Raw genomic sequence first — 12,692 nt, 5'->3', positions numbered from 1 at the left:
GGGGGTCTGTGAAAAGATGAGGGCTGGGGGGAGGGGGCTCTGTGAAAAGGTGAGGGCTGGGATCTGTGAAAAGATGAGGGCTGGGGGAAGGGGAGGGGAGGCTCTGTGAAAAGGTGAGAGTTGGGGGGAGGGAAGGGATCTGTGAAAAGGTGATGGCTGGGCGAGGGGGTCTGTGAAAAGGTGAGGGCTGTGGGGGGGGCTCTGTGAAAAGCTGAGGGCTGGGAGGAGGGGGGTGGGCTCTGTGAAAAGATGAGGGCTGGGGGGGAGGGGAGGCTCTGTGAAAAGGTGAGAGTTGGGGGGGGAGGTATCTGTGAAAAGGTGAGGGCTGGGGGGAAGGGAGGGATCTGTGAAAAGATGAGGGCTGGGGGTGGGATCTGTGAAAAGGTGAGGGCTGTGGGGAGGGGAGGATCTGTGAAAAGGTGAGAGCTTTGGGGGAGGGGGGATTTGTAAAAGAGTTGTGGAGGGGGATTTGTGCAAAGGGGAGAGTTGGGAAAGGGGGACTTGTGCAGAAGTGATAGCAGGGAAGGGGGTGTGCAGATAATACAGAGGTGAAAGCTGTGAAGATATGCTCTAGATGGGGGTGCAGAGGTGAGCTGTGGATGGGGGTGCTAAGGTGAACTGTGGAAAGAGTGCAGAGTTGAGCTGGGGGTGGAGGGAGAGGAAAGCAAAGAGGTTTGCAGAGGCGAGTAATTGATGGTTACTTTGAGGGGTGGGGGATACTTGAGGGAAGTGGGATTTTTGCTTGGAGAGGACAAGGGAACTTTGCTGCAGCAACGTATACAGAGTTCAGTAACCAAGAGTATGTCATGTAAAGCAGCGTGCAACAGTGATGGTTTGGTAAAATACAGTACATTGTATATTACCTAGTCGTAACTGTATACTGTTTTATACATTACATACCTCTTACAATCACGTGTATATTAATGGCCCCTGGAGCATGCAAAATACATCACAGCATACACAGTTGAGCAGTCAGAAGTATGTAAGGTACAGCACAACTGACAGAGTGCAGTGGCCAGAAGTGTGTAAAAGAGAAAATGTATAAAGAGAACAGGGGTCATGATTATATAATGTATAGCACAGTATACAGGGGTAGTGGTTAGGAGTGTGCATCATACGCCTTAGAATATGTATGTACAGTGTACATTACATGCTCCTGATCATAGTCTCTAGGCTGTGCTGTATGGTACATACTGTACTTTTTAATGTTGTGTACTGTACATGTTTATGGCTACTACATCCTGTATGATATGCACTCCTCAGCACTGCACAATACATACTCCTGTACTCTGAGTGTTTCTCTGTTCTGAACCTTGCGTCTTCTGCGTTACGCATTTCTGAGCCTCGATCACACCCACTATTTGGCAACTGTGCAATTTTCACCTCTGAGGAAGGCGTAGCTGGGGGCGGGGTTGTAGGCGTGGTTGGGGTGGGGTTGTGGGCGTGGTTGGGGCGGGGAGTTTGCTGGGGAGGGTGAGTTCCAGCACCTTTTTTCTGAGAAAAAAAGCCCTGTGTATATATATATATATATATATATATATATATATACTATATTGTCAAAAGTATTGGGACGGCTGCCTTTCCACTCGCATGAGTCAGGAGTCAGGACTCAAGTCATCTTCCTCCGCCCCTAAATTTGCTCCATCCATGTCTTTATGGACCTTGCTTTGTGCAAATCATTTGGTGGATGGGAGATTATGGTGTGGGGTTGTTTTTATGGGGTTGGGGTTGGTCCCTTAGTTCCAGTGAAGGGAGCTCTTAAGATGTCAGCATACCAAGACATTTTGGACAATTTCATGCTGCCAACTTTGTGGGAACAGTTTGGGGTTGGCCCTTCCTGTTCAAATATGACTGCACACCAGTGCACAAAGCAAGGTCCATAATAACATGGATGAGCGAGTTTGGGGTGGAGGAACTTGATTGGCCTGCACAAAGTCCTTACCTCAACCCGATACAACACTTTTTGGATGAATTAGGGCGCGGACTGCAAGCCAGGCATTCTCTCCAACATCAGTGCCTGACCTCACCAATGCAATTCTGGAAGAATGGTCAAACATTCTCATACACTTCTAAACCATGTGGACAGCCTTTGGGCCTGTGGGCCAACTCAATATTAAACCCAAGGGGTAAGACTAGGATGCCATAAAACTTCATGTGCGTCTAAAGGCAGGTATCCCAATACTTTTGGTAATATAGTGTATATATACAGTGGATCCATAAAGTAGCGCTTCACTTTTTCCAGATTTTTTTATGTTACAACACTATTCCAAAATGGATTCAATTAATTATTTCACCAGTCTGAGTTCTGGCTGAGCCACTCAAGGACATTCACAGAGTTGTCCCATAGCCACTCCTTTGTTATCTTGGCTGTGTGCTTAGGGTCATTGTCCTGTTGGAAGGTGTACCTTCGCCCCAGTCTGAGGTCCAGAGGGCTCTGGAGCAGGTTTTAACCAAGGACGTCTCTGTACATTGCTGCATTCATCTTTCCCTCGATCCTGACTAGTCTCCCAGTTCCTGGCGCTGAAAAACATTCCCACAGCATGATGGTGCCACCACCATGCTTCACTGTAGGGATGGTATTGGCCAGGTAATTGTGAGTAATGCCTGGTTTCTTCCAGACATGACACTTAGAGTTAGAGAGTTTAATCTTTGTTTAATCTTTGTTTAATCAGACTAGAGATATGTGTTTCTGCAGAGTCCTTCAGATGCCTTTTGGCAAACTCCAGGTGGGCTGTCATGTGCCTTTTACTGAGGAGTGGCTTCCGTCTGGCCACTCTACCATACAGGCCTGATTGGTGTAATGCAGAGGAGATGGTTGTTCTTCTAGGAAGGTTCTCCTCTCTTCACAGAGAAATGTTGGAGCTCCTTCAGAGTGACCATCAGGTTCTTGATCGCCTCCCTGATTAGGCCCTTCTCCCCGATCGCTAAGTTTGGCTAGGTGGCCCGCTCTAGGAAGATTCCTGATGGTTCCACACTTCTTCCATTTATGGATGATGGCGGACACTGTGCTCATTGGGACCTTCAATGCTCCAGACATTATTCTGTAGCCTTCCCCTAATCTGTGCTTCGAAAAAAATCTTGTCTCGGAGGTCTACAGACAATTCCTTGGACTTCATGGCTTGGTTTGAGCTCGGACATGCACTGTTAACTGTGGGACCTTATATAGACAGGTGTGTTCCTTTCCCATTCATGTCCAACCAACTGAATTTACCACAGATAGACTCCAATCAAGTTCTAAAAACATCTCAAGGATGATCAGTGGAAACAGAATGCACCTGAGCTCAATTTTGAGTGTCATGGTAAAGGCTTTGAATACTTATGTACGTGTGATTTTTTATTTTAATACATTTGCAAAAATTTCAAACAAACTTCTTTCATGTTGTCATTATGGGGTATTGTTTGTAGAATTTTGAGGAAAATAATTAATTGAATCTATTTTGGAATCAGGCTGTAACATAACAAAATGGGGGAAAAGTAAAGCTCTGTGAATACTTTCCGGATGCACTGCATACTTTATAGATATATATACATATATATATATACAGTATCTCGCAAAAGTGAGTACACCCCTCACATTTTTGTAAATATTTTATTAAACCTTTTATGTGACAACACTGAAGAAATTACACTTTGCTACAATGTAAAGTAGTGAGTGTACAGCTTGTATAACAGTGTAAATCTGCTGTCCCCTCAAAATAACTCAACACACAGCCATTAATGTCTAAAACTGGATACACACTATCCAACTTTTGTGGTTAGATTTCCTTCAGATTTACCTTTTCTATGTAGTGCAAGGGCCTACCAGATTGCATACAAATTGAAAGTGTTTAGGTTTGACCTCATATTATATGGTTTTGGTAAGTCTAAAGGAAAAAGTCTTCAGAAAATCTTATAGTGTGTATGGCCCATAAGTCGCTGGCAACAAAAGTGAGTACACCCCTAAGTGAAAATGTCCAAATTAGGCCCAATTAGCCATTTTCCCTCCCTGTTGTCATGTGACTCATTAGTGTTACAAGGTCTCAGGTGTGAATGGGGAGCAGGAGGGTTTGATTTGGTGTTATCGCTCTCACTCTCTCATACTGGTAACTGGAAGCTCAACATGGCACCTCATGGCAAAGAACTCTCTAAGGATCTGAAAAAAGAATTGTTGCTCTACATAAAGATGGCCTAGGCTATAAGAAGATTGCCAAGACCCTGAGACTGAGTTGCAGCACAGTGGCCAAGACCATACAGCGGTTTAACAGGACAGGTTCCACTCAGAACACTGGAAAGTTGAATCAAAAACACATGGACTTTGAAGGCACAAAAGTATGATAAAAAGGGAAACATCAGTTGTCTCCACAACTGATGTGAAGGTGGATGTATTTCAAGCCAGTGGTTGCTCTTAGTGAAGGATCTGTGAATCTATGATCATCTACAGTTCAGCAGGCTTATATTATAATATAATTAATACATTTTTGGTGTACCAACAAAAGATTGCGCTATAAACTGAATTACCTCACTCAGCTGGTTTTGGGCCTTCTTGATCCTTCTGAGTTCAGGAGTATCAATTGTGATAGCATATGGCTCTCCCCGTTGTTTTTCAAATTTTTCTTTATATTTATTCTAAGAGAAAGATAAGTTGTTATTTAAGTAATCAGTCACATTTCAGTGGAGGGGGGTCTTATGGTCTAAGCACTGCTTGGACCATAAGAAATGATTTTGTGGTTGGAGCACAACATTTTTTACTATGCAAACAGTTTTTGGAAAAAGGTTTACCTACACATTTTTCTTTTATATATGGTTTCATTTGTAATATTAGAAATCCATCTGGAAACACATTTTATTCAATACAAAAACCAACAGAGCAAAGAAAGTAAAAAAGTGTAGCATGTATAGCAACTAGCGTTGCACCAATACGATACTGGTATTGGTGTCAATATGAAGCATTTGCACAAGAACTTATACTTGTGCATATGCTCCGATACTAGAACCATTACTTTTTTGCAATTTCATTGCGTTAACAGAAGTCAATGCAAGTCGCTATGAAATCACCAAAAAATAGTGCAGGAAACGTTTTCAAAGTCGCTGCAACTTGAATTGCAATGATGTGAAAGGTTCCATTGCGGCTTGTCATGCGATTTTGAACTGTCGAATTGCATGACTAATCACACTGGTATGAACCGTAGAAAAATGCATCCAAGAGCAAAATAGGTATCAGTAATTGGTATCAGCAAGTACTTGAGAAAAAGTATTGGTATTCGTACTCTGTTTAAAAAACTGGTATTGGTGCATCCATGGGCGTCCGCAGAGCTTTTTTCAGGGGGGGCAACATTTTAAGATCACCCATGCTCCGCGCCCTTTTCAACAATGTCATGAAGGGGAGGGGCTTAGTCATTATTCTTAATTTAAGTATTTATTTTTAAAGAGCAAACAGCAGCATTCATTTTTAAAGCATTTGTTAACCTAAAAAAGTTGCATGTTATACAACACAGAGCTTTGCTGTAAAATTTGCCCCCTTCTATCACCTAAAATACCTGGCTGATCCTGCCTGGCTATGTCCTCCTCTCTGTAAACTGACACGGTATACCATGGTGGCTGAGCGCTGATACTGTGGTCAGTTTACGTGCCTCCGTCACCCGCAGCCCTCCTGTCCTCCTCTGTCCTCTCTCCCACCTCCCTCCCTGCCTGACTGCTGCTGTAGTTTTATTTAAAGTTTCATATTCTGTCTACTGTCTGTTTAATAATCCTGTGTGCCCCTGTGTTTGTGTTTTATAAAAATAATCCATTCTTTACAAGTTTTCAGAGCATCAATCCCCGCTCACATGACCCGCCTCCTCTCCCCTCCTCTCCCCCTCCCCTCCTCCTCCCCTCCCGACTGACATCAGTAGGAAATCCTCAGGCCTCGCCCGCTCCAGGCAGCTGTCAGACAGGAAGAGGAGAGAGCCGATGAGTCACGTGAGCGGCGCTCTGAAAACTGGTAAAGAATGGCTTATTTTTTTAAAACACAGACACAGGCACACAGGATTATTAAACATATCAGACAGGATGGTATTAAGTGGCTTAACAATCACTTGAAAGGGGAAAGTTGAGATTCTGGGGAAGGGGGGGGGGGCAAATCGCCCCTACCTGCGGACGCCCATGGGTGCATCCATAATAGCAACTGATCAGAATCAATTGTGTACTTTCTGTTGCTATTCAGCTGTGCTTTACTCTGCTTTGCACTATCCTCTTTGCTCCTGTTTATTGAATATTAAATTTTATTGACAAAACATCTGCTCTAGTATATGGTCCATATAACATCAATTCTGAGAAGATGCAGTATAAATATTTCACAACTGAGTGGGTTGAGAAGTAAAATGTGACCTCTGCCCAAAACCGAACGCTGGACCTCTGGTTGAGAACAGGTTGATATAGATTTACCATGATGTCATCCACTGGTTCAAGGTGGCCAATGCTCTGGTCCTTGTATCAACTCTACTAAGAAAACCTCATTCACACAAAAGATTAGCCAAACTTCCAGGTGAGTATCCCAGGAAAAGGAACTTGAACAAGCATAAAACTCATAAAATTGCCAACATCTAATGAAAAGGTGCAGTATCTGACATCATTGCCTCAAGGTCCTGCTCTGTGCATTTCAAGCAAAAGGATGTTCCTTCAGATGTTACTTGCACTATTCAAGTTCTTTTTCCTTCCTGAATGAGACGCTCATCTGGAAGTTCAGCAAACCTCTTGTGTGGACATGGTTTTCTTTGGGATCCCCAGCAGTGTAAAATTGATACTAGGCTCAGAGCAGTGGCCTCCACAAACTGATGGATGACATCCTACAAGGTGTACATTGGTCTCTTGTGAACTGGCGGTCCAATGTTACAGTATGTCACTTCTTGCAGCTTTGGGTGAAGGTTATATCTATCTGCCTGCTAGTAAAAAGTAAGTCAAATAGTAATAATGACAAACATAAGGCAGTGGGATGTTAATACGATTTGTCCACTAGATGGCAGGACACCCTCACATTTTTGCATCACAACATACTGTCACCATTGGGGTATATAAAGTGTAACTGAGACACATTCCCCAGTAGATTAGCATGAAAAGTTGAAACCAGTCCTGTTAATATGGAACGTATTCTGTTCAAATTAAGCAAGAAATAAAAAATCTCACCTGACTGAACATCTCCTGCATTTTCTTGCTGTGGGCAATGTAAGGCGTCATAAACTTCGATGTGTCCACCTTTTTACGGATTCTTTTCTTTCTTTCGCCGGGAGCAGCTGATGCCACTGGTGTTTTAGGGTCATCAGACTTTGGCTGTGCAAACAAAATAAAAAGTCAAATATTTTTTATTGATTGATGGTAAATTGCTGTAAAAAATGTATTTTTGAAGATCTCCAATAAGTTTTCCGTACAGCGAAAGCAGGGGAATTTAGAGGTCTGTAGTTTGCTTAGTGTTGAGCTAAAGCAGATGTAGAATGCAGCTTTTTTTCAAACGTAAATTTATTTATGTACAGGCAACTTTAAAGATCGGCTGGTCCCTCTTTCAAGGTCAGCCTTCAAAAAACGAATATTTGATTTTCTGAGAGATTTTGTGGCATTGATTCAGGTATCCCCTAAGGCTGGCTTCACACCTATGCACTTCTGATTTCATCATTTTTATGATATGATTCTTTTCAATGCATTTCATGCATTTTTTCATCTTTTCATCTTATGTTTTCTCAAATTAGTGCTCAGCATCTAGTGAGGGTTCAGAAAAGCCTGCCATTTTACAATTGTAGCTAAGCCAAGATCACATGGCCTATTGCCAAGGGTGGGTCTCAGAAATTATGTGTTTGACTTTTATGGGCCCCTCGATGGACGTCAATGGAAAAAAAAAAAATACCTAAAGTATTTCATATGAAGTGCCACAAAACAGTGCATATATGTGAACCTTCATTGAAAACCATAGGATGGCAAGAACCATCCATTTTGATGTGTTGTTAAAATGCATAGGTTTGAATAAGACCTCATAGTTTAGCAAAAAAAGAAAATAAAAAAAAGAGGGATGTTGGACTTCTTATAGTAATTCTCAAAAATCAAAAGCAAACGGTATGTGGCCAAAAATGAGAAAGAACCCAAATAAGCAGGTACGAAACTTTAAAGTGAATCTATATTATATATATCTATATCAGTAGTAGAAACTGGCAGATGAGTGTTTAGACTAAAACTCCATATAGCAATGTGCAGTAATGTGCACCACTGGGTTCAGCTGGTCGAGAAGGTATTCACACAACCAGAAGTAAAAAATTCTTGCATCATCAGCTGTGGAGCAGTGAAGCAGAGGGGTTTCAAAACATGGGCCACTGCAGAAGTAAGTCCAGTCCTTCTCCTTTTACAGGGTAGGTTTTTTTTTTTTAATTGACTCTGTGGTGACAGGGTCAATTTAAAGCAGAAGGGTTGAAATCAAACACACCAGGCTACTAGTATAGTGGGAAATAAACAATGCCAGTCCATCTATTTCTCTCAGGAGCATTTTTATTTAAGGTATGCATTCAGTTTTTGCAAAGAGAACACTTTGAGATACCTACTTGATGTTTTTACATGCTTTGCAAGCTAGGGTTATTGCAAGTGGGCATCAAACTAAGAAGCAAGTTACATTTAGAATGCTTTTGAGTTGCTATGACACATTGATACGCTTGTGATTTGCTTCATGTTGCTCATTTGAGCTGCTTCTGAGTTAATATGAGTTCCTCTTGCATTTACATTAATTGCAAGAGGAAGAAAAGCCATTTAAACACAACAAATGTCCGTGAACACAAGCTTTAATGTTCTAAGCGGGTACTAAGAGTGGCTACAGGTCATTCAGATTAGAGGTAACAATCTTTATTTATAAAATTAAGAACAAAGAAAGAAATTGAGTTATACATAAGCCATAGTAAGCATCATTGTCAGATAGCAGTAACAATAACTTTAAATACATACTCACCAGCACTTGAGTAGTCAGGGGTCTAATAGCAACAAGCGAAATGATTTGCTTACAATGCAAAGCCTACAGCCATGTAGAGTAACTTTTATGAGATGAAAATTTGCAATGAGAAGCCACACATTAAATAGCGCGAATGAGAAGGAACCATGGATTACATGAGCGGTTATCCAAGACTTGCAGTAATGGATAACCAAGCAATGGAATGGTCTGATAGAAAAGAGGCATTAACATAGAAGCCAAGCTTAAAATATTAGCTATGTTTCCACCCTCTGAACCTCAAATTGTCAATGCTACTAAAGTTTAAAAAACAACTCCAACTTTAAGATACTTTATATACAATTTGATCTCAGAAGCGCAAAGTAATCAACTCTGTTCCAATGTGCCTGTATAGGTCCATGAGAGTATAATTGCACCTCTGGTGTGGTTACCCTTAAAGTGTAGCTATCCACCCCCCTTTAGTCGTATACTCATCTGTTTTCAGTCCAGCAAGGTATCACTGACTAGAGCACACAGCTGCGTGTAGCAATGTTCCCTGCTATCTGCTCTCACCATTCATTCCTTTGCTTTTGAGGACCATTTTGAAGCATTTTTTTTAATTTTGCGCTTGCAGGCATTTCAAACATTGTATGTGCTCAATGAGATAGGGTCTACGTTTTGCAGCTATGTTGGTATTCTGGACACAAGGGCACACTGTCTATGCAAGAATTCCACAGCTGCTTGTAAATAATTGTGGAAAACTGTAGAAACAACATATAGCACTTATATAAACCTACATATGTCCTAGTGATCTAGTAGACACACTGTTAATTAAGTAACTAACACTGTTTACAGAGTTGATTATTTTACTGCCTAGTCTCAAAATACCAGACTTGCCACAAATATGGAGAAAGGTAAAGCATGAAATGAAAAACGAATTAGAAATGAAAATGATAAAGAATGAATGAAGAATGATGTCATAAAGCCGGCCATTTTGTTCTGCAGGAGCAGCAGTCTTTATATCACCTACAGCAGCCAGAGTTAAAAATTTCCTATTTTAGTTTATTTCATTGTCATAAAGCTTGTAAAGCAGAGGGTCTTCCACCTGAAACAAGAGTGATTGGTTTTCACTGAATTTGTGATTTCGCTGATGAGGAATTATTAATTGATAATATTTTAGGCTCAAGTATATCTAAAGATTAACATATACAATATTAGATCATTTATGTGGCTATCTGTTGCTCATGGCTAAAGTGTGGCCTGGGCCTCTGTTATTTAAAGCCAAATTGAACTCTGTTTAAAAGAGCTAAATACATTTAGATGCACCAAAACAAAAGGTGTTTATTATCTGACAGGTCCTTTTCCTTCTAGTGCAGCTACAGCATGAGTAGAAAAACTTGCCCCTGTCAGCAGTTACAGTATGGGAAGCTTGTTTTCTGTGGGGAAGTGGTGGTCTCTCTGCCGAGGTAAACACACTCTCAACTAGCAAGGCCACCACAACCTAGTGATCGGCATACATAAAACAAAATGAAAAATATGGGCAAGGGACCTTGCTTTGTATTGAGTGTGGGAAATGGTTTTCATTGCTCCGTTTGCCCTTTTGTTAGATTCCTCCTTTTTATTTATCCTGACGATCATTATCACTGAGACAGAAAGTGTTGGAATATCTAAAATTTTACAGCTGTCACCAGAGTCCAATAGGAAACACCTCAAATGGAAATTTCACTCACTTTGTAGAGATTTCCTTTCAATTCCTGTTGTGTTTCTTGGACAGTACATGAAGAAAAATCTTGATAGCGGGACAGTAAAAAGTTAATTGACAGAGTTTTCAAATCTGAAATATCACTAAATTGACATTAATAGGTTCTAAGAAGGGGACAGCAGATACTTTCAGAAAAAGTGTCATTTTGCCCTGAATGGAGCTAATATGCACTTGAGTCTGGGAATGGCAGCCTTCATCTTGGCCTTCTTATACAGGTATTTCACTTAATTAAAGACTGTATTTCTTTGGTGTATAAATAAAAAATTTGCAATAATTTAGTCTTTCTCTATGGTACCCAGATCACCAAATAAAATATAGATAGCACTGTTACCAAATAATATGACAGTAAAAACATAGCAGCTATTTGGTAAATGTTTGATAAATATTCAGGGGGGTAGCATTACTCTTTCATTTGTATAGAGTAATGCACAGTTCCTTCCAGGTACTGTTATTGTACAGAGGGCTCCTTAAAACATGTGATAGCTAGACAAGCAGAAGTGGTTGAAAATGCCCTGTTTTGAACATCACAAGGTAATGTTCCTTGTGATGCTCACAGTGTTTCCTTTCTGTATCTGATTGTTTCTGGTGGAAAACCCCTTAAAGCAGAGCGGTAGAAAAGCAGGCTAGAGATGAGAGTTTAATGTGCTTAAACTGGATGGCTGCTGAGGTGTTACCTCCACAACTTCCCTCACAACTTCCCCAGGTTCCCCATCTTCAATGATAGTTTCTTCATAATAGTACTATAAAGAGATGGCAGATCCCAGGGCTCAGAACATAGTAAATACAGTAATATCAATACATTGCATTCTATACAGCACACAAAGAAAACAAAATGGCATTGTTCTACAGCTACAAGCAAATACAGCTTTCAAACACACCTCCACATTCAACATATCCATTATTAAATGGCATACTTTTAGGCTGGGTTCACACATGCTGCGGAGCGGCTCACAGCAGGGGGTGTGGTGTGTCCCCATTCTCTGTTTCAGGGGCAAATCAGGTCCGAATTTTTCACATCTGAAACGGAGCCAAAGACACACAGGACCCTTCTGCAAACCAGACTGCGGCAGACACTGAGCTATGTGAACCTTTGAGAGCTGGTCACACTCTCCTGTCATGCGAATTGGATTTGGGGAAAACCGCATCCAATTCTTCTAATCAGTGTGAACCCAGCCTTATTCCATCTACCAACACAGAATAATTTCAAGGATGCAAGTAGCATGTCAAAAGCTGGTCAGAATACTGACTCAAAGAATCAAGGTGCACTGTAATCCAACCATGGCAACTTTACCCAACTGGATTCTGAGATACCTATTCAACTCTCAAAACTAGTAACCACTAAAGCAATGGTAATATGAATGAAAAAATAAATAAATGATAGGTAAACTTTTTAAAATGACGTTGCCTATATATAATTCTGCACAGGCCATATTATCTCTGTTCCGTAAAACTGGCAAACAATTCAAATATTGCACCCTAAAGGTGGTTTATACTCTACAGAAGTTTCGTACACATTTCCCTCTCAGATGATCATCTCAGGTCTGCATGAAGCTTAAAATCAAGTTATAGGCCTCCTCTGTCCTAAGAGATTTATTTTTGGAACATACTTTGAAACAGTTCTGTAGAATGAGGCCTCTTGCACATAAGCAGGCAAGCATGTTCAACATACATGCCAACTTCTTTACCCTACCCGTGAAGCCCAGGTGCAGCTTAGAGCCTCCCATAGACACGAATGGCTGTAAGCAACTGTATTCAGGTATCCACAGTGCCATTGTAAACAAGAGTATAACATATGGCGAATACAAAAAATAGAAAATGTGTACAATTGTACCGTCATATACCTGTCTAATGGTACCGCCATTGCTGTCTATGGGAAGCTGTATACTGCACATGAGCTTCCCAGGCAGAGGAAAGACACTGAAATTTACGTTGAACAGGCTCAGCCACCAATGTGTAATACTAATAGCCCTAAGGGTAGGTAGGTGCTTTTTTAATTAAAATGATGAGAAAGAAAACAAC

At 41.0% G+C, this 12,692-nt stretch overlaps 1 protein-coding gene across 1 annotated transcript in view; it reads right to left on the bottom strand.

The window, feature by feature from the left end:
- The window catches only part of NEB (nebulin), a 284,716-nt gene that overhangs the window by 245,284 nt on the left and 26,740 nt on the right, over positions 1–12,692 (bottom strand). The window contains exons 3-5 of the mRNA XM_082261121.1: positions 11,348–11,413; positions 7,141–7,284; positions 4,498–4,605 (exon numbers count right to left, since the gene is read on the bottom strand). Coding sequence (XP_082117247.1) covers positions 4,498–4,605; positions 7,141–7,284; positions 11,348–11,413 — 318 coding nt within the window. The remainder of the gene's footprint in view (positions 1–4,497; positions 4,606–7,140; positions 7,285–11,347; positions 11,414–12,692) is intronic.

The sequence above is a fragment of the Pelophylax lessonae genome (assembly GCF_965119305.1).
Source record: "Pelophylax lessonae genome assembly, chromosome: 6".
Lineage (NCBI taxonomy): Eukaryota > Metazoa > Chordata > Amphibia > Anura > Ranidae > Pelophylax > Pelophylax lessonae.
This window is presented reverse-complemented; position numbering and strand designations above follow the sequence as displayed.